Here is a 24,406-nt window from a genome sequence, read left to right on the forward strand (position 1 = left end):
TCACAAAATAAAGTCATTTAGGAATCTAGAGAGCTGGCTCAATGGCTTGGCAGTGGTTGAGAGCACTTGCTCTGGCAGAGGGCCTGGGATTGGTTCTCAGAACCCATGTGGTGGCTCAAAGCCATCTTTAACTCCAGTTCTTGGGGATCTAGCACCCTCTTCTGACCTCTGTGGGCATCAGGCATCAACATAGTGCACACACACATACATACAGGCAAAACATTCATATGCTTAAAAAAGAAAGAGAAAGGATATAAAATTGGGTGGGTAGGGAAGTGGGATCTGGGAAGTGTTGGGGGAGGGGAAACCATGATCAAATTGTACTATATGAAAAATTAATGAAAAATATGAAATAAAATTAAGATAATTTTTAAGAAAAAAGTTCAAATTACATTTCTCTGAAGGTAGCTGTTCTCTTAAGTTCCCATTGTTCTCCCTCTGCACCTCCCAACCCAGGACTGCTTCCTTTACCTCTCTGCTTCCTCCCAATATAGGTGATTTATGCACAATAGCTCATAGCTTCTCTCTCTCTCTCTCTCTCTCTCTCTCTCTCTCTCTCTCTCTCTCTCACACACACACACACACACACACACACACACACACACACAACAGGGTCTCACTGTGTAGCCCTGGCTGCACCTGAACACCCAATGATCCTCTGCTCCTGCCTTCTAAGTACTGTGACACAGTGTGTCGCAGGTCTGGCTTTCAGCACAGAGCTGGTAGACACAATATCACAGTTGTCTTTTGAATTTTAAAAAATATTTTTATCATTATTTGTTTGCATTCCAAAGAACAACTCTGTGTATGTGAATTGATTCTTTCCTTTCACCATGTGGGTCTTGGAGACTGAACTCTCACCCTCTAAGCCATCTGATCAGTCTCAACAGTTAGCTTTTCTGAGATGCTTGTCCCACCAGCAACAGGTGCACGTGGAGCAGGCTACCTGAGTGTGTTCAGAACTGGCTCCCTTCGCTTCTGCCTCCAACAGGATGTACACATTGCCTGGCCATTATTTCCCCCAACAATAACAGTAGCATGAGGAATAATCACTTGGATCCAAAATGTCAGTATCAGAGCAATGGTGCTCTTCCTTTAGAAAAAGCAGATTGAGGGAAGGGTTTTATTTGTTTTTTGGTTGGTTGGTTGGTTGGTTGGTTTTGTTTCTGCTCAAAGGGAGGAAAAGTTTAAAAGAAATTAGATCAGAAGACATTTTCTTTTAATAGAAACCAAATCCAATTTCAAAGGCACGCACAGACAACCTGGAATGTATCCTAAGGAGCTAAACAGATGATCTGCCCAGATGGCCTCCTGCGGTCGGGCCCTCGAAAGGCGCCGGGTATTGGACTGCAAGGCAAACCTAAACAAGGGCTTCAGGGCTGCTGCACTCATACACTGTCAAGTGAAATGCGTGCTGCGTCACATGATGAGCAGAGGGATGGTATACAGAACCAAAGGCTATAGATGTCATCGGCAAGACTAGAAGCTTAGCACTTCTCAATATGGAGTAAATGTGCCCCAAGATTCCAGGGGGTATCTGAAACTGGGACAGTGCTGACACTGTGTGCTACTTTCTTTCCTGTGTGTATATATGTATGATCAGATTTATAGGTTAGGCACCACAAGGGATAGTCAATTTGTCACAATGAGAACTGTGTGATACAGAGCATAAATGGCTGGTTCTTTGAGAATACAGCTCAATTCAAGAGTCTGACACTGTAGAATGCAGGCTGTCTGCTGGAGAGAAAATGGCCTGCTCGCCTCGTGTGTTCAGGAAGGGAAATTGCTAAACGGTGTTGGGCGGGGGCAGGACTATGCTCTAGCGGGTTTACACCCAGATGTCTGGGTTGTTGGGCATGTGATGAAAAGCTGTTAGGAGTCACTGCAGTGGACACAGACACCCAGTCACATCCATGACAAAGCTGTGTTTAACATCTAGGATTATGATCAAAACTAACTATAAAGGGGAACAATTTGGTTCCATTGTAGCTGACAAGAACTGCCCGGCACAAGTCTATATTTTCAGGGTCATCCCTCCTACTACCCGCCCCCCTCAGTGGACGCCTCCTTCTTCTGTCTTCTCCCCCAGTTCCTCTGGATAACTACTGCAGTGAGCAACGTGTGGTCAGGAGACAGGATGTGCTGCTGCCTCCTAGGACTTCACACTGCACTTTCAACAACATAGAAAAGCAGAAGCATATTGACCAGTTTAATCACAAAATTTATAGATGGTTATGAAAAATAAGTACAGTTTTTCCAAGTCGACATGGTAATTGTATGTACTAATCATATTCATGTTTCAAAACTCACAAGGGTTTAGCTCTCTACAGCACCCCAAAATGTTTCCAAGCCTCACCTCAGGCCCCAGACTTCTTCACAACTTAGTTCTGATGGTCTTGATTTTTCTGCAGGTGTGTGAGGAAAGCTGGACTCTCGGAGGGTCTGTCAGCATCCTGTCTGTCAGCTCTTCTCTTAGCAGTAGAATGTTGACAAATGGCCTTTGTTTCTGTGTCACTTGCTGCTAGGTTGTCCTGGGCCCCAGACAAGCAAGCACTGAACAGCTGTATCTCAGAGTCATTTTCTTTCAGTGACAGAGTCACACGACCTCATTCACTAGCGAGAGGTTTCTGTTTCTGTGAAGCTGAGTATTAATATGGTCATTTTTTTTTCCTCTCTTGGACTCACAGTAACATGTATCAACAAGAGAAGAGAATAAAAGTCTTTACTATAAAAAGGCCATTGAGATGCTTAGGCCACAGTCACCAAACCTGCAGACCCAGAAACTACATGGAGGAAAGAGAGAACTGACTCCCTAAAACTGTCCTCTGACCCCCTTACACATATGCTGTGACACACATGAACCCACAAACACACGTGCGCGTGCACACACACAAGTAAATAAATGTAATATATTTTTAAAATAAAATAAGTCTTTGGCTTATAATATTATAATATTAAATAGATTTTTCATTTTAGAATTAAATAGAAGTACATTGTTGTCTTTAACACTGCTATTAAAATATAGTGCAAAGAATATGGTTCATTGACTCCTGACACGTTCACCGAATTGTCAGACCATTACCACAATGTTTCCCTTCTTCTAAAAGGAACCTCATACCTTCGAGGCCTCATCCTCCCCTGCGATTCCGTGGGGGTCACTCCTAAGCTGCCTGTCTTTGTATTGCCTGGAAGTCAAACCAGTGTTTAGAGCGCCTCTCAGCGTTCAGGCCTGTTCTTTCCAGCTGTCATGTGACAGGGAGGAGTGAGGTTTTGGCAGCACCCTAGCACTGATGGGTGTTTCTATCCAAGCTCTTTTTCTACTTGAGTTGGAAGACTAAGATCAATACTGTCTTTACCAGAATTCCTTAGTCTCTCAGAAGCGTTTGAAGAACTAACCATATTTCCCAAGAAAAGCACTTGACAGAACAAATCATTCTGAATACTGGTGTTAATAGTCTTGCAATGAATGTCTAGCACATCGATGCAAGAATGTGAGAGCCCCACTCTCTGGTTCCCTTCAAGGCCTTACTTGAAAACTCACCCACAAACTCTTGCCAGAAATCGTAAAAGACTCGGGGATGCAGAAGGACCACTCAGAATTGCTCAAAAGCTCTATGGCAGCAGCTGGAAAATGGATAGCTAGGTTTAATCAAAATCTCAGTGTATTGAAAACAAATAGAAGATTTCCTTCTATGGAAATTAGACCATCTATGGTTGCTAATATCTGCCCTATATGTTGACGACTAATACAGGCAACACCTACAATTTAGGAGCTTCAGCTATGGCACAACATTCTGTCAACTCATTATGGATATTGACTCTAACTTTATTTATAGCATGTTTGTAAGGAATTCAAAGCGAAGGATCTTAGGATAAAGAGGTATGCTGCAGCTTATTCTTAAGTGGTTTGAGAGTATAATCAAAGTGCCCAGAAAGGGAAAGAGGGCTAAACTGAAGCAGTGTATTGTTATCATGTCATGAAGGGTGCCTTTGAGACTTCTACTTCTGAAATCACATAAAAACTGTTTAGTGAATTTAAAGACAGGGTTAGGTTAAGATTATTTTTTCCTATATGTATGTATATACACTATGTATGTGTCTAGTTTTTTTCATGAGTGACATGAGTGTTTTTTCTGCATGTATGTATGTGCACCATGTGTGTGACTCATGCCTGCAGAGGTCAGAAGAGAGTATGAGAGCTCCAGGAACTGGAGTTTCTGAAGGTTGTGTGGGTGCTGGGAATAGAACCTGAGTCCTGGACCAAAGCAACCAGTACGCTTAACTGCTGAGCTATGTCTCTATCCCCATCACCAAAAGTTTTAAGACAGATGACACTTAAAAATAAACACTAGGCACACTTCAGTCTCTAAGCACAAAGGCCATTTTGAAAAATCACATTATCTATATGCAGCTTTGAGTTGTTAAAATGGCCACTTTAAAAGCAGCAACAGAAATTGAAGTGGTCACTTTGGGCTAGGCATATTAGCTCAGTTACAGAATTTAACTAACATGCAGGAGGCTACTAGTTCAGTTCCTAGCAGAGTAACAACAGTTACTAGTTAATTAAATGCTGTGTCTTTTTTAAACTTTATTTTTTACACTCCATATTCCATTCCCTCCCTCCCCCCACCCGGCCAATCTACCCTCTGACTGTTCCACATCCCACACCTCCTCCCCACCCCACCCCATCTCCATGTGGATGCTCCCACCCCCCACCCCACCTGACCTTTAAACTCCCTGGAGCCTCCAGTCTCTTGAGGGTTAGGTGCATCATCTCTGAATGAGCACAGACCCAGAAGTCCTCTACTGTATGGGTGTTGGGAGCCTCATATCAGCTGATGTATGCTGTCTGTTTGGTGGTCCAGTGTTTGAGAGATCTTGGGGGTCCAGATTAATTGAGACTGCTGGTCCTCCTACAGGATTGCCCTTCGCCTTAGCTTCTTTTAGCCTTCCCTAATTCAACAATGGGTCATCTGCTTCTGTCTATTGGTTAGGTGCAAATATCTGTATCTGATTCTTTCAGCTGATTGCTGGGTCTAAATGCCATGTCTTAATTGCCCCTTTATTGCATTTCTCCTGAGTCAACCTATTAAAATGTTAACCCTAAACTTTCAGTGTTCAACTTACATGCTACCCTTTCCCTGACCTGATAGCTCCTCCCCTGTCCTGATAGCTCCTCCCTTGTCCTGATAGCTCTGCCTTGTGACCAGACATCCCCTCCTTTCTTTTCTGATGCCTTCAGGTGATTTTTGAGAATTGATCTAGCAAAGACAGGGACAGGTTAAAAGCCATTCTCTGCCATCTGGCTATCACTTCAAAGAAGCAATTTCTTGTCATCTCGGTCTGCCCCATAGTCAGTGTCCTTCTAGAATCCTCAGCCACAGCAAAGCTCTTTTCCTGATTCTTAGTGATTCTAGAAGAATCACAGTATCCTCCTAGATTATAGTGTGGAAGCAAATGTTACCACTTCTTCCAGTGAAGCCATTGCTGAGACTCAGGACTTGCTCTCAACTGTAGTTAAAGAACAGCTATGTACTGACTGATGCTTACATATAAATGACAGGCTGACATAGGAGTGACTGTGTGTTCAAGCCAGGAGCTTACAGACAGCCCTAGGGAGTTCACAGCACATACTTTGCAAATGCTTTCCAAGCTAAAAGCTTCGATACATCAGTAAACATAACAAGAAAAACAAACAAACACAAAATCCAGCTTATGAAAGAGATCTCACAAATAAAAATAATTTATTTTGCTTGCTGTTTTAGCCTGTCTGAGTTTACTTGCTAGCAGAGTGGGGTGGGTGCTGCATGCACACATTACTTGTCTAGTGTCTCCCTTCCTAGCTGAAAACAAACGAGGGGGTCTGAGAACCACCATTTGAGTCCTGTCTGGTGCATTGCTGGAGCGAATGGAACACACACCTAACCACTAAACACCACACTGTATTTTGTTCTTTTCTGCTCTGTCGTAGTTGCAGAATTAAGAAAAATCTTTGAACCAAAGAGGAAAGACTTTTTAGAAATGAAAAGGTAAAGTATTTTGTGGTGCGCCCCTGGTGGGTGGAGACATTTATCATGGCATTGTGGAGTCTGTCCATGGGCTTCTGTTCCCACCCTCACTGTGCTTTTCTTTGCTCTACTGTGCAGAAAAGAAAGAATTGCTAGGCGCTTAGAAGGAATAGAAAATGACTCCCAGCCCATCCTGTTGCAGAGCTGCACAGGGCTAGTGACTCATCGGCTGCTAGAAGAAGACACACCCAGATACATGCGTGCCACAGACCCTGCAAGCCCTCATATTGGTGAGTACCAGACAGTGCCAGGCTGGGCCCGTCTCATGCCAGAACAAATGAGACACCTGAGACACAGTTAAGAATACCAACCAAGGCAGCTAATGGAAGGAAAAGCTGATCGTGACTCAGAGTGTTGGGGACACAGTATCTGACACGGAAGGCACAGTGTTGGCACGGGGAGGGAGAGGAAACTGGTCACATTCACCCACAGGCAGGATCAGGAGAGATGCTGTTGCTGCTCCCCTGGCTTTCTCTTATTCAGTCTGGGATCCAGCCCCTTGGGTGGTACCACTTGCATCAGGGTAGATGTTCCCTTCTTAGTGAAGCCTCTCTGGAAATGACTCTAAATCCAGTCACATCGATGAGGAATATTAACCACCCCATCGAACAATAGGGAATTGTGTGTATATACAGTTCTTAAATATTCTGACCCTCAGGCCTCTCTAGACAGGAGCCCACCAGAGGCAGGCATGGTGTCCATCTCTTCACAGTCTCATTCCCCACCACAGAGTCTGCTGTCAAAGATTGTTGGGAAATGACTATCTGTAAACAAAGAGTCAGTCCTGCTGTGGCCTAAAGTTATACCAAGTGTCCAGATGCCCAACAAAGGGACAGTTTCTCGAAGCAGATGTGCAAAGCAAAGCTGGCCGTGTATGATTGCAGCCATTACTCTCAGGATTCATGCAACAGAGGCCTTCTATTTTCATGTGTCGAGGTAGTGCATATTGATTTTCAACTGTGTTTCAGCTATGTATGACTTGGCCTTGCCTTGGGCATGCCTAGTCATGGACATTAGTTACCTAACCTGACCTCAGAGGCAACAGTATACTCACCCAGGGCTGAGCTTCACAGGTCTGTCCCAGACTCAGGCTCTCAGGTGCTTCTTTTAGCCATTGTTAACCAGTTTCCTCATCAGAGGGGGCTCACAATCTCACAGCACAATGCTACAGTTTGATAAAGAACTGTGTGAAGAGCAAAGAATAGATAAAACTGCCAGAAACAAACCCCTGTTTTCATAATGTCTTCATCCATATAACATATAACCTAACCATCAGAGATAGTGAGCAAATTCAGGCTTGGTTTTTAGATGTAAGTTCTGTAGCCCAGGCTGACTCAGACTCACCGTCCTCCTGCTTCAGCCACAGGCTGGTGCTGTAGGCGTTCACAGCCGTCCTCCTGCTTCAGCCACGGGGTGGTGCTGTAGGCGTGCACAGCCATCCTCCTGCTTCAGCCACGGGCTGGTGCTGTAGGCATTCACAGCCATCCTCCTGCTTCAGCCACGGGCTGGTGCTGTAGGCGTTCACAGCTGTCCTCATTTACACTAGGGCTTGAGCTCGTCCGGAGGGGGAGGAAAGGACGGATTCCTCTTTCCAGTTCATTCCAACCTCAAAAGTAAATTCTGGTTAATCTTGTTATAATTCAAAAGAAGTCTTTGGAAACCTGTAAACATAGACATGTATTTCATACAAGTGGACTTAAATGAAACAGCTGAAGAAATCTCCAAATGAAGAACAAGTCAGTATTTCTTAGAGCAGTGTAGAAATTGATTTTACAGCCTAGCAAGTGACTTAAGGGTCTCAAATGTTCTCAAATAATTTAACATTTTTTGATGTGTGTGCATGTGTGTGGGAAACTGGTCAAAGCCACATCTGTATGAGCAATTGCCATGTTGAGCACTATGAAACCACAGCCCATCTCTCTTTTTAAAAAAAATCACAGAAGTTCCCGTATCTGCTATGTTTTCTAGAAGAATCTGAACTTGCCCATTGGCCTTGTGTAAAATAGTAAACTCAAAAACAAAACATAAAAATAAAGGGGAATAGAAGCTGTGTCCGGGGAGTGTGGGGGGCAGATGACAGCCTAGTTACTGGGGCCTTCAGGCTGGGCCCTCTGAGCTGCTCCGCAGTGTGGCGGACTCTGCGTTGGTACACATGACTGTGCTTGGCCTCCTCTGTTCTATCTTGTGGTCTTTTTGTAGGGCGATCCAAAGAAGAGGAAGACACTCCTGGGTCCTCCCTAGAAAAGCAAACTCCTTCTAAATACTGCATAGAAACCTCAGGCATCCATAGTTCGGGCTCCATGGACACCCACAGTCTGGAGTCCAAAGCGGAAAGGATCGCAAGATACAAAGCAGAGAGGAGGCGGCAGCTGGCCGAAAAGTACGGGCTGACCTTGGACCCAGAAGCTGACTCTGAATACTTGTCTCGATATGCCAAGTCTCGGAAGGACCCAGATGTGACTGAGAGACGAGGAAAAAGTGACAAGCAAGAAGAACAGAGCAAGGATGCCAATTCCCGGCACTCCAGGACAGAGTCAGGGCCCAGGACCAGCTTGGTGGCGTCCCAGGACTGTACCCCGCTGGGAAGCAATATGTCTGACCAGGAGCAGCTGCTCAATGTGGAGAACCAGAGAAGAGTCCAAGATCCCCCACTAGGAGAAGATGGCTCCTCTGCCTTCTTTTCTGAGCGAAGCATTTCCTTCCCCGAAGTGCCCAGGTCTCCAAAGCAGATACCCAGCTCACCACTGCAACAGCCAGCCTCCCCAAACCACCCCGGTGACTCACCACTGCCCACAGAGGCCCGAGCCAGGTAAGCATTGAACATTTGTTCTTCCTTGGTGATCACAAATGCCCCTAGGTCTCCTCACTGCACAGATACTTTGTAGTTTCTGTAGTATCCAGACAGATTCTGTAAGAGCTAGAAGCAGTCCCTTCTTCCTCTATCTTCCCCCTCCCTGTCAGTGCCTTCTTTTCAACTAAGCACGGGGATATTTACATAGAAACCCTCGTGCAGGATTATTGCTGCATTTCTGACCCAACAAGTGTGTGTGTGTGTGTGGGGGGGGGGGTGTCTCTGTTTATAGGGCAGAGTCTGAGTGATAAAAATATTTTTAGTAAGGCATTGCTACATAAATATGTCTGCAGTAAGGAGAACCACAACTGACAAAAAGGCCTGGAAAAATGGACCAGCCAAACACAAGCCCAGAAATCAAATGACAGAAGAGACTATGTGTTTGTTTCTATATTTAAGTTGAAAAAATTCCTATCCATGTTAAAACATTGTTTACTTAAATACCTGGCTTAAAATGTAAGACTGGATGTCTGGGTAGATTCCTAAAGATCCTTTCAATCCAAAAAAGCAACAGCTTTGTGGGTGAAGTGAGAAGGGCTGAAAACCTAGAGTCAAGTAAATTTATTCTGGGGGAATAATTGTATGTGATACACAGATATATGTACATATGTATACACACACACACATGTGAACATATACTCATTGTATTCATTTTAAGTACATGTTGGGAGCATCTTTTTATTAGTTTTGCTGGAACATGATGGTAAATATCTACTCCATTTTACATGGCCACAATGAACCCAAGGGAAACATTTTAGGTACTGAAGTTTAATAAAACCAATGGCTGTCTGTCACCATGTCCTGTCACCTTTCTACTGGAGGTGGACTGTACAAGTGCCCTCTCCCCGCTGTAGGGCGTTTCATCTAAGGTTCCTCCCTTTGGGTCCTGAGAGCCTCCCACCTCCCAGATCTCTGGTACATTCTAGAGGGTCCCCCCACCTCCTACCTCCCAAGGTTACCTATCTCCTTTCATTTTTCTGCTCCCCCAGAACTTCACTGCTGTTCCCCCCAATACCTGATCATGTTCCTCTTTTCCCTTCCTCTCTCCCCTCTCCCATCTGTGTCCCTCCCTGCCTTTGCCCCTGGTGATTGCTTTCTTCTCCCTCCCAAGTGAGATTGAAGCATCCTCACTTGTGGGTTTTATTACTACATTTTATTTATTTATTTTGCATATGCATATATGGGACATGTGTGTTTGGAGTGTGATGTATGTTGTGCTTGTGATGGCCAAAGAACAACTTGTAGAAATCTGTTCTCTCCTTCCAGTATCTGGGGCCTGGCGATCAGACTCAGGTCAGCAAGTTTGGTGGCAAGCACCTTTACCTGTTGCACAGACACGACAGCTACCCCCACCCCCAGATGTTTTGTATAGAGAGCAAAGATACTTACTTAGAAAAAGTATATCCATCTATGAAAATGAAAAATCTAATCTCTGTTTTCATGTGATAACTTTGATATCACTTCCTTCTACCTTGAAATATTACTGGTGAAATAACAGCTTTAGGGCCACATTGACCTCTGTGATACACTTGTTTTGGAATTATCTAGTATTCCATAAAATGATGGAGAAGGCTTGTGAATGCCATGTTGGATAGAGGGATAGATGCTGTAGCATGCCCAGGATTGATCCACATTTTATTGGGAAGGAAATGAAGAGTACACATCTAAGAAATAGGGGGCTGTAAGTCAGGCCCAGCCATCCCGTGCATCATCTGAAGAAAGCTGTTCCTGAGATGAGCTGTTGCTTGTGAATTCAGCAAGTGTGAGTGTGGAAGCAAAAGTGCCAATGCTTTCTAACCAGCAATACTGTATTATTATCAGCATGTGGGTTATTCAGCCTTTTAAAACTATGAACACCTGCTCCTACCAAGGTCCAGAATCCCAAAGCCTCTACAATGCTTTATCCAACTTTTATTTCCTTATTGAAAAATAATGTTATTTTATGTGAATAAATGCAGAAACTCTCTCCCTGGGGTCCCCAGCTGCTGTGTCCCTGAGCATCACCTGTTACCCCATTCTCAATGTGTCATGTGACTAAAGGGAGAAGCATGAAATTCAACTTGACACCCTATTCTGAGCAGACTCGCCCTAGAAAAGCCTTGTTCATTAGCTCTTTCTCGCTGTACTCCAGCTCCTCTCCAGCTCTGCATCTCCAAAATGCTGGCTCCCTTAGTGCTTGAACCTGACAGTAAAGACTTGACCTTAGGAGAGCTGCCTTTGTGGCTTATGACCCAATCAGTGCTCGTCTTGAGCACCTGCACACAAATAAATCATACCCCCTTCCCTGAGATATGGTAACACTATGTAGCCCTGGCTGACCTGATACTCCCTATGTAGACAAGGCTGGCCTGCAGAACTTGCAGAAATCTACCCATCTCTGCCTCTGCAGTCCTAGGATTATGGACATACCTCAGTGCCAGAGTTTGGTAGCCTGACTGGTGTCTTTGTTACTTCTCAGAACTAATCCAGCTTTGAATTCCATATATTCTAGGAGCTCAGTAAACATATATCAGATCACACATGCACAGACAGGTGCACGCGCGCACACACACACACACACACACACACACACACACACACACCATCAGCCTGAGTGTGAGCTCGTGTCTGCCCTATTGGTTGCCTTATTCAGAGATGAAAGGACAACATAAGCTGGTCCAGAAAGGTAGAGCAGAGACCGCACATGGGCATTCCTCCCTCACTGTCTGCTCATCTATTTCCTCATGAGAGCTTTGAGTCCTGAAGCAGTCTCTAGACCCTCAGGTCCTCGTGGTTGTGGTTGCTCCTCAACTATCCATGCCCTGTGGAGATGTCTGCAGCAAGCTGTACTGCCTGGCATTCATTCTGCCTTGACTCCCATTAGCTCTAGGCAGCAGCTACCATGTCCTGTGGACACCAGGGTGGAGCATGGCAAACAGATCTCAGATCCATTCTCCAAAAAGGGATCTTCTGCCATTCTACTGCTAATAAGTGGTTCACTCACTGTCTTTCTGATTTTCATTTAATTCTGTCCTTACTGACAAGCACCAGTTCCACTGACTTCAATATGAATATGTTTTCTGAAATGTCAGCCTGTAATGTAGAGTAGCTGGTGTGTGCATGTGTCTAGGAGTGTGGCCACTGCTGTAGTCACACTTGTGTGCACAGAAACAGTCTCCCACACAGGTAACTCATCAGTTAGCTAAACTAGATGAGCTGAGAGAACCCCGCCCTCCTGTAATCAGAGCTGCACGAGACTTTGCTGCCACAAGGTTGTGTTTGCTTTCTTTTTACTTTTGGGACAAGGTTCCACTGGGTAGCTCAGACCAGCTACAGATGGGGAGGGAGTTCTACTTCCTGGGAACACAGTTCTCCACTGGCCAATCACACATCAAAAGCCAATCCATTCACCTGGAGTTTCTGCTTCCTTGTTTCTCTCCCAGGGACTCTGCAGTCCTCTCCCAGTGGAAGTGCCCTCCGCACAACAGGGTCTTGGCTCACTCCCAACGCCTCCTAAATTAATTCTAAGTCTGGATAGTGTAGCTCAGTTGATAGAGGGCTTAGATAGTACACATGAAACCCAGATTTGTGAACTACCACTTCCTGTTCGTGCAGTGACACTTCATACCTGTGATTCTAAGACTTGGGAGGCTGAGGCAGGAGTAACAGCCATTCAGGTTCATCCACGACTATTGTGTGGATTCAGGACAGGCTTCCTGTGTTTTCTCTGTAAATCCTTAATAAGAACATATGGTCTGTGGTAGGGTAGTTATTCCTCCTGTAGCTCCTTTACCTTTACAGGTTTCCCTTGCCTATAAATTTTATCAAAAGTATCTCAGCCTTTTTAATGATTGCGAGTCATTCCATTTTGCACTTTGTTTGACTGAGTTAAGAGCCAGATGTCTTGGGAGATGCGAGGCTTGTACCTGTGCTGCCTCTCGGAGTCTTTAATGTTGTGCTTTATAGGAATGAGACATTTGTCTGAGGGACACAGGTTACAAACTGACATTTGTAACTGATACAAAAAGATAAAAGGGAACTGTGTAACAGACGAAGATTCACTCTGGCCAAGTTTCTCTTTATTTACTTCCTTCCTTTGGTGTGTATTTTTTATGGACACTTTTTACATTTGTCTCTTTACCGATGTATCTCAATGAAACTTAAAGTTAAGTTTCCTTCTATTTTAATTCCAACTTCCTGTAAGTGTAAACAGAGTATGACTATAACCACTCTTATTTCAGTGACTAAAGCCCATTTTCTCTAGTGGCTTTAGATTTATTTATTTTCACTACTTGCTTTTTGTAGTGAGCCAAATGACCAAAATCTTGCAGTAAGTAAATTAAAACTCTAAACGTACCATGTACTTACTGTCTTTCCAAAAGCCAGCTTGAGTATCTCTTTCTAAAGGCAATCTTTGGGGTTTGCTATGGTAAGATGATGAGGGTACAGGCATCTCCATTTTTATAGCAATGTGCTAAACTTTTGCTTCTTGTGCACAGTAGTACAGGGAAGCCCACACATGAGTGGTTTCTGCAGAGAGATTCTGAAGGCGATACACCTTCACTTATCAACTGGCCTTCCAGGTACATCCAGGTTGGACGTGTGTGGCTGATGCTCCTCCCCCTCCTCCCATCACCTCCTCTGCTCCACCACACTTAACTAACAGTCATGCTCCCCTTTGCAACGCCTCTGGAAATCATGTGTTCAAAATAAGCCGCTCTTAGTCATGTTCCCAGATTGCCCTTCCCACGCTGATATTCTCCTTCCTGGTTCATTTGTCTTTAACTTAACACACTTCCTTGCTTGCTCACTTTCTCACCAACTCTCTATAGAACTGCCAACAGAGGGCAGTAACGAGCACCTCCTCTGGGGCCACCCTACCCTGCCCAGATCCCTTTTCTGCACCAGCTTTAATTTTCTTGTTTCTAACCCAGTGCTAAGTTCCAATAGTTAAATCTAGGGCATGTGACCTAATAGCAGACAAGAACTCCAATCATTTCATGATGGAGGAAGGAGGAAGAACTAAGAATGAGCAAGTCACTCACCAGACTCGGTCCCGTGTACCGAGTTTCTGACACTGACTTTGTTCTCTTGAGATCTCCTCAGATGAGGACCACACATTCCATGGGGGTGGGCGCGGGCTTAACTGCAGCTCTGTCTTCTGAAGGCGCCCTCCAGTGCTGCCTAGTCTCAGAAAGCCACAGCCTAGAGTGCTTTTTTCCAAACACTCACACTAACTACCTTTATGTGTGTCTTTGGTGTTTCCTCAAGGAAGTCTACTGACACTGCTCTCTGTATTTGAAAGCAGAGCGTGTTTTATGAATTTGATAGGTCAAAGGAGGCCTAAGCAAGACAATTTAAAATGTGTACATTATAAACAGTCACTTTTGCTCACTCACCTAAGTGAAACGAAAGTTTTACATTTTCCCGTAAATCTCTTGTTCTATCCCAAGAGCTCTGTGTACTTTTTGAAAGTTGTACCCGGTCAGCAACCACCTCAGGTCAGATGGTTTTCCCTTTCATAAAGCACAGAGTGAGTAGCATCTCATGGGTGCTAATACTGATGACTGTGTCTCCTTTGCTAAGTAGGAACACATATGTTCTGCCAAAGCCGCGTTACTTTGTGATACCGGTCCTTTCTGTATGGTGGGGACCAAATACAAGACCTCGCACATGCTGGGCAGCACGGTCCCCCAAGCCCATTGTTTCCTCTAACAGTGAAGCCCTGGGCTGGGAAGGCAGGTAGGGCCCCAGCAATGCCTCTGGGCTTCTGTGAACATGGGAAGGAGCCGCAGCTTTTGACTTCTTTTTCAGTTTTGCTCTCAAATACTTAAAATTAGAAACAACAGCTAACAGTTCCTCCTTAGGTTGCTTTTTAATTAGGATGCGGCAGCAGTGAGGGTCGGGGGAGGATGGGGGTGGGGGGATAAGGGCTCACAATTCTCTTAACAAATACTTCTTCCTAACACTCTCATGGTGGTGTGGCTTTGATTAAAGACATCCAAGCTAGTTCTGTTTTGGGATCAGATGATGTAGTCAGCTGAGCGTCTAAAGCCTGTGTGTGTTCAGTGCTTTATAAAGGTGATGCTAGCTCAAGAGAAAGCATAAATGACCACAAATGTCTGCATATTTGATGGCCAGTGACATGGCAGCATCCTTCACCCTGATGCTCACAGTGGTATTTATGAATGAAGCTTCCTGGGCCTGCTAGGTGTTTCACTGGGAAAAGCCCGTTCTCCCTCAGGACAGCATGTTAACTCTCAGGTTTCCAGGGGATGGAACTTTTGGACCACGTTAGAATATGGATGCAAATTTGGCAGGTACTAGGTGTCTGTGTTCTGTGCCCAAGTGTGTTTTCTCACGTGCGCTCTGCATTGATTCCAATGCTATCTGTGATCTATGCATGCTTACTTTCCTCCAGTGATTACTGCAACTCGCAACATAAATCCCATTTCTTTCTTAAGAGTTAAAGTTAGAGAAAAATTGGTGAAAGAGGAGAGTGCTCGCAGCAGCCCTGAACTCACCTCAGAGTCCTTAACTCAGAGGAGACAGCAGCCGGCACCAGCACATTTCCTGCCTATCCAGTCAGAAAGTTCCACCTTTGATAGGGTCACCAGCAAAGCAGTGAGCTCATTGCAGCCAAGCCAGAGTGGTGTTCTGCCAACTGACCCTGTTCATGCCATCAAGCTGGTGACCATGGATACCCCAGAAAGCACATCTGAATTCAGCTGGGTGGGGTCAGCCACCCCAAAAGTTATAAAATCTACCACCTTGAAGATTCTAGAAGGTGGTTCAAGGGATGCTCCAGTACTCCATATTTGTGAGTCAAAAGCAGAAGATTGGCTCTCCCCAGAACCTCTGGAGAGGAGCCCCAAGTCACTTTTGACCTCAGAAGATGACAGGCTCGTGAGAGGCCACAAAGATCCCTCTGGTAATAAAGACTTGGACAAGGCCATCATTTGCTCCATCGATGTAGAATCTGAGAGGGAGCGGCAAGTTCAACACCTGCCCACTCAGAGAACTGGCCGGAGTGAAATGCTCCTGTATGTTCAGAGTGGTCCTGTGTCCCAAGATGCCACATTGACCAGTCACACAAAGGAGGCATCTCCAAAGAAGCGCAAGGTTCTGGCCCGCTCTCTGTCAGATTACACAGGTCCCCCTCAGCTCCAGGTCCCCAGACACAAGGATGAAGCCCCAAGCCAGGAGCTGGAGCTGCAGAGTTCCAGGGCAGAAGGGCCTGGTGCAGAAGCCAGCGTGCTGGACACCAGAGTCTCCGTCGCCCAGCTCCGAAACATATTTATGGAGTCAACCCGAGCCAGCAAGAAACCTGAACTGTAGGTGATGTTCCCAGCGTCCTTTTGATATGTCACTTGCACGCCCTTGGCAGACAATTCACATCTCCACCTTGGTGTGTCCTGTAGGCTTAGCTCACAAGTGTGTGCAGGGCAGAGTGAACAGGAAATGGCTCACATACTACCATTCTGCTTCTGCCTACTAATGGGGATCTGGAGGAGTGGGTCTCTAGAATGTTCCACATGCAGATGGTGCATGGTAGCAGCATGTAGAACCGATCACTGTCTTGACTCACTGAGATACATAAACCTTTCCTCTCTCTCTCTCTCTCTCTCTCTGTCTCTCTCTCTCTCCCTCCCTCCCCTCCGCCTTCCCCTCCCTCCCCCACCACTCTCTCTCCCATTCCTCCTTTTATTCTCCCCCTCCCTTTCCTTGTATTGCACTCGATGCCTTGTGGTCTTAAAAGCCAATCCCGGGTTGAGAGGTCAGCTGAAGGAATTGGCTTGCCCATGGAACGAGAGAGAGGGTCTCGGAAACCAAGACGCTATCTTTCTCCTGGTGAAAGTAGAAAAACTTCTGAGCGATTTAGAACTCAACCTATAACCTCAGCAGAGCGAAAGGAGTCGGATAGGTAGGCATGTGTGTGTCTACTTTTAGCTGTCCAAACACAGGAGTTCTCACTACCCTGGAGGGCCTGATGGTATTTGCATAGGATTCTAGAATTACTCCATCTCAGCTACAAGGATAACTTCTTTTACTAATAAAATGTATTTCCAACGAATGTTGCTTTTCTATCTCGTATCGCCTACTGGTTTTAAGCTGCCCACAGATGAGGTGAGAAGAAACACTTCTCAGCGCTTTTAGACCTTTATGCTCCCCTTAAACTTCTGTCTGAATCAAGCATCTGCCACTGAGCATAAGGAATTTTGGACTCATCTTAGAAACAGCTTACTTCTAAAATTTACATTTTTGTATGACATCATCATATGCAAATTATAGAAATTATAACGTTCTCCAGCAGTCTGTCCACAGTCCCCATGTAATAAGTTCTTGTTGATACTACCTTTTTTCCACAAGGTGTGCACCAGGCTGGGGTTGTGTGTACACGCTCCACAGCGTCAGCTAACTGTTGCTTGGTAATTGCAGCCAGAGCTCACGCCAGTGTGTCTCTAAATCTTTAGGCTGGTTCTAAATCCAGCCAGAGCTCACACCAGTGTGTCTCTAAATCTTTAGGCTGGTTCACTTGCATGGTGTTTTGTGTGTAGCTTGTATGTCCACCACTAACCACCGTCATTTTCTGTCCCTGTCTTTCCTAGGTACCCTTCTGGTTCAGAAATACCAGTGGTCGAGGGCGAGTATCTCCTTTTCTTTTTTTATTCTTTTACATTTTGTCCATATTAAATTTAATCTGGACCTAAGATGTGGGGCTTTGTGGGCGAGGAAACCTGGAGCCCATCAGTTTCTTGCTTTCTTTCAAATTGCCTTGCTGTGAACCCTAGCTGAAATGCTCAGGTAAGGCTGCCCTTAGCTTTGATTAAAATTAAGAGGTTTGTTCAGTGAACAACATGGAACAGCTGTTTTGACTTAAAAAAAAAAAAGTGTTTTACGGGTGACCACTGCGCCATTCTTCAGCAAGGCGGTCTGCTCCTAGGACCCATTCTTAAATTCTCTTATACGGACTATTCAGTAAACATCACTGTCTGGACAGTTTGGTTTGAATTGCAATGGGAATTAGTACTAGTCACTGAAGAGAAGGCATGGGCTCCTGGAGGTGAGACATCCCAATTATGATGTCAGTTCCTCTCCTCCTGGATTCAAGGGATGTCCAGGTTAGTCTTGAAAATCCTTTCAGAGATGAGCAGTGCTTTCCATTGGAGTTCAGTTTTATCTCATGGCTTTTACAGATGAAGAAAAGGTGGATGAGCGGGCCAAGCTGAGCGTGGCTGCCAAGAGGCTGCTTTTCAGGGTAAGCTGTGCCAAATGGCTTAGAAACCATAACTCCTACTGAGAAAGACACCCCGGGCTCTGGTACCTCACACACGTGCAGGAGCCTCAGGGTTTCCTCACCGACAGTGCCTCTTGCTCTCTTCCCAAGCTGAGTTAGGCAGTGTCCCTTTACTGTAACAGAATACCTGAGATTGTCACCTTTTTTAAAAAATTAAAAAGTTTATCCTGGCACACTACTTCAGCAGTTCTACTGTATGAGCATCGAGCTGGGACCAAGCAAGCCTTTACCACGGAACATCAGTTGGCCTTCTCACACCATGCTGCAGAATCTGTGGTGACTTGGTTTGGCCACCCAGAAGTGTTCCTTCTCGTGGCCTCTCACTGCTGTCCCTTCCTATCAATCCTCCAGGAAAGCTGTAGACACTTTGTTTTTTCTTTGAATTCATCTGATCTCACAATGTTTTCTAACTGCAGGAAATGGAGAAATCCTTTGATGAACACACTGTCCCAAAGAGACATTCGAGAAATGCAGCTGTGGAGCAGAGGCTGCGTCGCCTGCAGGACCGTTCACACACACAGCCCATCACCACGGAGGAAGTGGTCATTGCAGCTACGTGCGTCTCTTGGGGAGTTCTTAGCCTGGCCTGTGCCCTCATTTTTAAAGGGAGATTCAAGAATTTTCTATAAGACTGAGGCACTTTAGCTAGAAGCCATAGAGAGGCGTATATTTCATACTTACTTTTAGTTTGGTTCGGTTTCCTGCCATTAAACCATGATGGGATGCACCTGCTTCAGGTCCTAGGCATACATCTGAAGTGTCTTTACCCCTGTGTTTTATCTTTCACAATGAAAATATGAAACATGAAACTAGAGTAACAATAATGAGCCTGAGCTTCAATGGCTGTCAGTCTCTAGGCTGCCCTTCTCCACGTGCGTTATCTTCAGCCACACCATGGCCATTTCCTCCTTAAATATTTTAGTATATACCTCTAAGAGATAACCATTCATCTTGTTTTTAAATCATTGCCAAAGTGTCTAAAAATGAATTGGCGGTTTGACACTTTCCAGACAACAGGAGGCCTGCACTGGGGCAGTGTGCTAGTGTCCGAGATTCCCTTGACTGGGCCATTCACAGTTAGCTGATCCAGTCAATTGAGAGTGTGTATTAGTTTTTAAATCATATCTGTGGAGTGGTGACATCCCTAAGGACCTCTGCCTGCAGGTTTGCTGTTGGAGCCTGTTGTGAGGTCATTGGCCTTCATGGCGTTCCCCGACCCTGTGCACTCTGGACAATGCTTTACCACTGAGCTACATCCCAGCCTTAGGCTCCTCGCTTTCCTGATGTGTGTGTAGACAAGTCCATCTGTGCATTTACCCATGACTCATAGCATAGCCATTTGTTTACAGAATAATGCCTTGGGTTGGCTCTGAACTGTGGATGGACTCTTTTGGCCAGCTGTGGTTGATACTTGCTTTTTAAATGACTTCTTAAAATGAGATTGTCTGTTCTAAGCCGGCTTTTCTTCCAGCTTACTCCTCTGCTTGTCCGTTTACTCTGGGAGGCCCATGCCTCCCATTCCTTCCATCTGTGTCGCTTTCCAACGTTCTTTTGTGATTCATTTCCCCTCAAAGTGTTTAGCAAATATTTTTGGTAAAATATTTGACTTTTGCCTCTCCAGATTTACAGCTCTGCCTTCTTTAATGCTTCTTTTCTTCTCTCTCCTCATGAATGCTCCTCCTTTGGCCATTGCTTTTAAAGTGAACCTATCCCTGCTTCGTGTTCTGGGGTCACCCACCCTGTAACGGCGAGACTTCCTAGCCCCACTGTAGCTAGAAGCAGTGTGCAGCCTGCCAGGTACTGGACACACATAGCTGCACGTAGCGCCCAGTGCCACGGTGCACCGGGAAGCCTTGAATTCATTTGTCTGACAAACAAGTCAGTCTAGTGAGTGTGCCTGGGGTGCTTGATGTTTTGTCATAGTGCAAGGTAACATTAACTTCATGACTGTGTGAGAAAGATACATCCGTCTGCCTGCTTCCTGTGTTGGCACTAACTAAGGTTGCACTAACTCACGTATATATCTTTTTTAACATAAAAATGGTCATTTCTCAAAGACTTTATTTTTCATCTAAAACACTAACAGGCAAAGACTAATTTTAAAAGGGAGCATTAACATAAAATTGAAATGTTGGCAAGATCTAGTTACTTTTAAATATGTATACACACAAATCTAGAGCAAAACCAAGTACTTGTGTTTGCTGATTTGGAGAGAGAAAGAAGACAATGCCTTTAGATTTTAGGACTGGCTGTAGAAATGACAGGATTCGGTGTTTTAAAATTGTGTTCATAACTATATAAATACCACTTTGTCTTAACTGTGATAAGCCAAAACACAAGAGCTAAAAATAAGACTTGAGATGTTCCATGACAGAGCTAGAGTAAACCAGCCTCATCCAGAAGAAGGGCTGGTTTGAGAAAGGTTTGTTTTTTTTTTTTGTCCTCCCTGGAAGTCTCACATCTTCAGGCGTCCATGCTTTCTCACTTGTCCTCATGATGTCAGGACACAAAGACTGCCTGTCTGGGACTGCCTGTGGAACAGTGATTAATAAGAACGAAGACAGAGTATCCTTCTTATACAACAAAGTTGCCCAAGGCACAGACAGTGCTGTCTTGGAGAATCATGCTGCCCTCCTGGCCTGGAGCCTCCTCCTCTCCCTCACAGTGGAAGCTATTATCATTATCATTACTATTACTGCTGTTATTATTGTCTGGTGCTCTGCACATACCCACCCAGAGCTGTGCTACCATGGCGCCCACAGTCCCTGCTGGGATTGGCAGATGTTTAATCATCTGAGATCTTCTTCACCTTTCAAGTTACAGAGGATTACATTTAAGTAACTTTGGAAATTGGCAGAAACCTGGGAGCAAAGTGTGTTTAAACCACACTTTGATAGAGAAAAAGCTGCTTTTCTGACTTTGTCACTGACAGGAGACCATATTGTTCCTAACTATTCAAAGCCTCCCGAGCGGCATCTACAGAGGGTGACTGAAGCAGGGAATGGCCTTGTGCCTTTACCTTCAGCCCCTGTGATAGGAACCATCCAGGATTTCTCTCTAGGAAGGTAGATTAGGCTGGCCCCAGTTCCTTCAACAGGAGATTCCCTTTATAGATATGATTTAGAGCTAAATGTCCGCCTGTCTGATGGTGCTGGTGTCCTATGCTGGCTCTGCTACTCACTGTCTTGTTTAGTAACTTAACAGCTGCCTGCTTCTCGCCCAAATCCAGTAGGGAAAATGAGCCCCTTACAGAATACACAACATTTTTAAGAAAGTTAATATATAAATTGGCGGTAGGCATTTATTTGTTTTTCTTCGTATGGTTGATTTCTCCTTCCTTGCTTCTAGGTTACAAGCATCTGCTCACCAAAAGGCTTTAGCCAGGGACCAGGCAAATGAGGGCAGAGAGTCTGCCGAACCAGGCGAACCTGATTCCTCCACTCTGAGCTTAGCAGAGAAATTGGCCTTGTTTAACAAATTGTCCCAGCCAGTCTCCAAAGCCATTTCCACCCGAAACAGAATAGATGTGCGGCAGAGGAGGATGAACGCAAGGTACCAGACGCAGCCGGTCACTCTTGGAGAAGTGGAGCAGGTGAGTGTGTGTGTGTGTGTGTGTGTGTGTGTGTGTGTGTGTGTAGGGTATGTGTGTAGTGTGTGAGTGTGGTATGTGTTGTATATGTGTGTTTGCTTTGTGTGTATGCTGTGTGTGTGTGTGTGTGTGTGTGTAGTTATGTGTGTGTGTGTGTAGGGTATGTGTGTAGTGTGTGAGTGTGGTATGTGTTGTATATGTGTGTTTGGTTTGTGTGTATGCTGTGTGTGTGTGTGTGTGTGTGTGTAGGGTATGTGTGTAGTGTGTGAGTGTGGTATGTGTTGTATATGTGTGTTTGGTTTGTGTGTATGCTGTGTGTGTGTGTGTGTGTGTGTGTGTGTGTAGTGTATGTGTGTGTGTAGGGTATGTGTGTAGTGTGTGAGTGTGGTATGTGTTGTATATGTGTGTTTGGTTTGTGTGTATGCTGTGTGTATTGTGTGTGTGTGTGTGTGTGTGTGTGTGTTTTCTTTGAATACAGCAATACAAGAGCTGTATTGCTCTTGGGTTCATGGTACAGGACAGGGTCAGCAGGTGAGCCTCTAAGTGGCTTCATCTTCCCATCTCTAAGGAAGAACCAGACCCACGTTTGCTGATTCCTGTTGTTCATAACCTGCTTGAAATGAGTCCACTGTGGTTGATTATAAAAGCAGGGGCAAGCTGCCTGCCCAGGTTTGTTTGTGATGTGTTCTGTGTTTTCTAGTAAGACGTGACAGGAGGCCATACTGCAGGTGCATTATCCCCACCCGTGCCAGTCCCTCAGGTGATGATGCTTCTAAACTGTGTCCCTCCAGGTGCAGAGTGGGAAACTCATCTCCTTCTCCCCCACTGTGAACACCTCTGTTTCTATTATGGCCTCTGCGGTTGCTCCCACATATGCAGGGGACCTTCGGAAGCTATCTGTTGACAACAACACAAGTGCCACTGACTATAAGTCTCCTCCTGCGGAAAACTCAGACTCTCCAGTCAGAAGCATTCTGAAACCACAAGCTTGGCGGCCTTTGGTAGAGCACAGTGGGAGCAAAGGAATGCCGGGGGAGTCTGGAAAGACAGAAAGCAAGAATGCTCTGACTGTGGCTGCAGAAGACAGTGGCGTTCAAACACGAGGAGCCTTCGAGGAGGAAGAGGAGCCCTCCTACCCCATCCTTGGCAGAGTCAGGGAGGGTGATGGCCAGAAGGAGCCTAAGCATGTCGTCCTAAGGAGGGGAAGCTTAGAGCTAGGCAATCCTTCTGCTGCACACCTTGGTGATGAGCTGAAGGAAGTTTCCACTGCTAAAAGCAGTTTGCAAGAGAATCTAGACCTGAAGGATAAGCAGGCCTCAGAGGAGAACACAGATGTGGAAACTGTCATGAGGAAGTTCTCACTGAAAGGTAAGGTCCTGCAGCTAACTCCCAGGCTTTCTGGAGTCTTTCTCCAGTCTTTCTGCAGACTTCCTGCACATGTTCTTATTGTTTCTGGTTAACTAATCTAGAGACAGGTTATCACTAGAATCGATCAGAAGGTCAGTGAACCATAGTCCTTTCCCCAGACCTCTGTTCCCCTGAATCTGACAGCCAGTGAACTAATAGAGTTTATGACAGCAAAAGTGTCTGCAGTTCTTAACACCCTTTGATAAGGGTTTCGGGTGACTGGTGACATTAACTCACACAATAGCCTTCTGAGCTCCTGGGCTGTGTTGACCCCTTTTACTAAAGTTGATAGCCCAAAAGTCCTGCACCCAGTAAGCGCAGAGAATAAGGACTTGAACCTGTGTGGTCCCCAGACTCGTCATGTATCCTGATCATACAGTTGATGTACTGTCTGCATTAGAGACTGGCCTGCTTGCATTGACACACGTTGATCGAATGTCAGTTGAGACGAGCTTGGGTTGAGTTCAGCTCACTAGAAATGAAGCTGTGCTATTTAAGAGAAGTAAGCCCACTGGCAGCACAGCTGACTCAGGCTAGCTTTCTCTCAGTGGCTTGTGCTACAGTGGCCTGGGTAACCCCCCATGTGCACACAGCCTGACTCTGGGGTGCAGCTGAGAAGATGCTTGCCTGGGGACTGATGTTCACTGGCTCTCATTCTCAGAGTTTGGAGAAACGACTTCTGAGCAGACAGAGGTGGCTGCCAGGAAGGCCTCGGTTCAGATGGCGACCCCAGGGGCCTGGAAGCAGCAGGAGTCCTCTGAGCAACTAGCAGAGAAGCTCTTCAAGAACCCTTGTGCCATGTTTGCTTCTGGAGAGGTCAAGGTGCCAGTAGGCGACAGTTTCCTGGATTCACCCAGCAAAACCATGTCAATCAAAGAAAGGTAAGACCTCTGGTGATAGGCAGGCATATTGTGGAGGGATGCCAACGTGCTGGGCTATGCTGTCATGCTAAAACAACCCTGGGAAGCCGAGCATATGAACACGGGATACACCTCGTTTAGCAAAGTCCAATCCAGACATAGAGGAAGGATAAACAGAGACACCTTTTTGTCTATGGTCTCTGATCTAGGCTCTTTCTCCTGCAGGAACATGTGATTCAAACTGCAGGTACAATTGCCTTCTGATATTCTGGGGAAAATAAATATAGGCTGAAGATAGAAAAGTTCACACAGAGGATCTGTGCCTTAGAGATTAGAATCTGTTTGCTGTATATT

The 24,406-nt window shown here is 45.4% G+C and overlaps 1 protein-coding gene and 1 long non-coding RNA gene across 27 annotated transcripts in view; one reads left to right on the forward strand and one right to left on the reverse strand.

Moving 5' to 3' along the window:
- Positions 1-24,406, forward strand: part of Svil (supervillin) — a 198,827-nt gene that overhangs the window by 120,151 nt on the left and 54,270 nt on the right. For 8 of the 24 annotated variants that reach the window (XM_011246886.3, XM_006525789.2, XM_011246877.3 and 5 more), the window contains 13 exons: positions 5,972-6,029; positions 6,147-6,298; positions 8,268-8,877; positions 13,398-13,481; positions 15,363-16,232; positions 16,658-16,822; positions 17,508-17,542; positions 18,096-18,157; positions 18,613-18,752; positions 19,898-19,993; positions 21,545-21,788; positions 22,577-23,153; positions 23,854-24,073. In XM_011246886.3, coding sequence (XP_011245188.1) covers positions 6,022-6,029; positions 6,147-6,298; positions 8,268-8,877; positions 13,398-13,481; positions 15,363-16,232; positions 16,658-16,822; positions 17,508-17,542; positions 18,096-18,157; positions 18,613-18,752; positions 19,898-19,993; positions 21,545-21,788; positions 22,577-23,153; positions 23,854-24,073 — 3,263 coding nt within the window. In that variant the 5' untranslated portion in view covers positions 5,972-6,021. Of the gene's footprint in view, positions 1-5,971; positions 6,030-6,146; positions 6,299-8,267; positions 8,878-13,397; positions 13,482-15,362; positions 16,233-16,657; positions 16,823-17,507; positions 17,543-18,095; positions 18,158-18,612; positions 18,753-19,897; positions 19,994-21,544; positions 21,789-22,576; positions 23,154-23,853; positions 24,074-24,406 lie in introns of those variants that run through there. The other 16 variants (XM_006525800.4, XM_006525801.4, XM_030250414.1 and 13 more) reach the window with 8 other exon arrangements.
- Gm34326 lies at positions 2,201-8,269 on the reverse strand. 3 transcript variants are annotated; one of them, XR_003952614.1, is made up of 4 exons: positions 7,413-8,269; positions 7,123-7,251; positions 3,542-3,624; positions 2,201-2,641 (listed from the first exon to the last, which is right to left on the reverse strand). It is a non-coding gene; the product is annotated as a predicted gene, 34326 (long non-coding RNA). The 3 variants fall into 3 exon arrangements; XR_003952615.1 differs by lacking the exon at positions 2,201-2,641 and having other exon boundaries at positions 2,923-3,624; positions 7,123-7,233; XR_003952613.1 differs by lacking the exon at positions 2,201-2,641 and having other exon boundaries at positions 2,923-3,624.

This window comes from Mus musculus, chromosome 18, assembly GCF_000001635.26.
Source record: "Mus musculus strain C57BL/6J chromosome 18, GRCm38.p6 C57BL/6J".
NCBI lineage: Eukaryota > Metazoa > Chordata > Mammalia > Rodentia > Muridae > Mus > Mus musculus.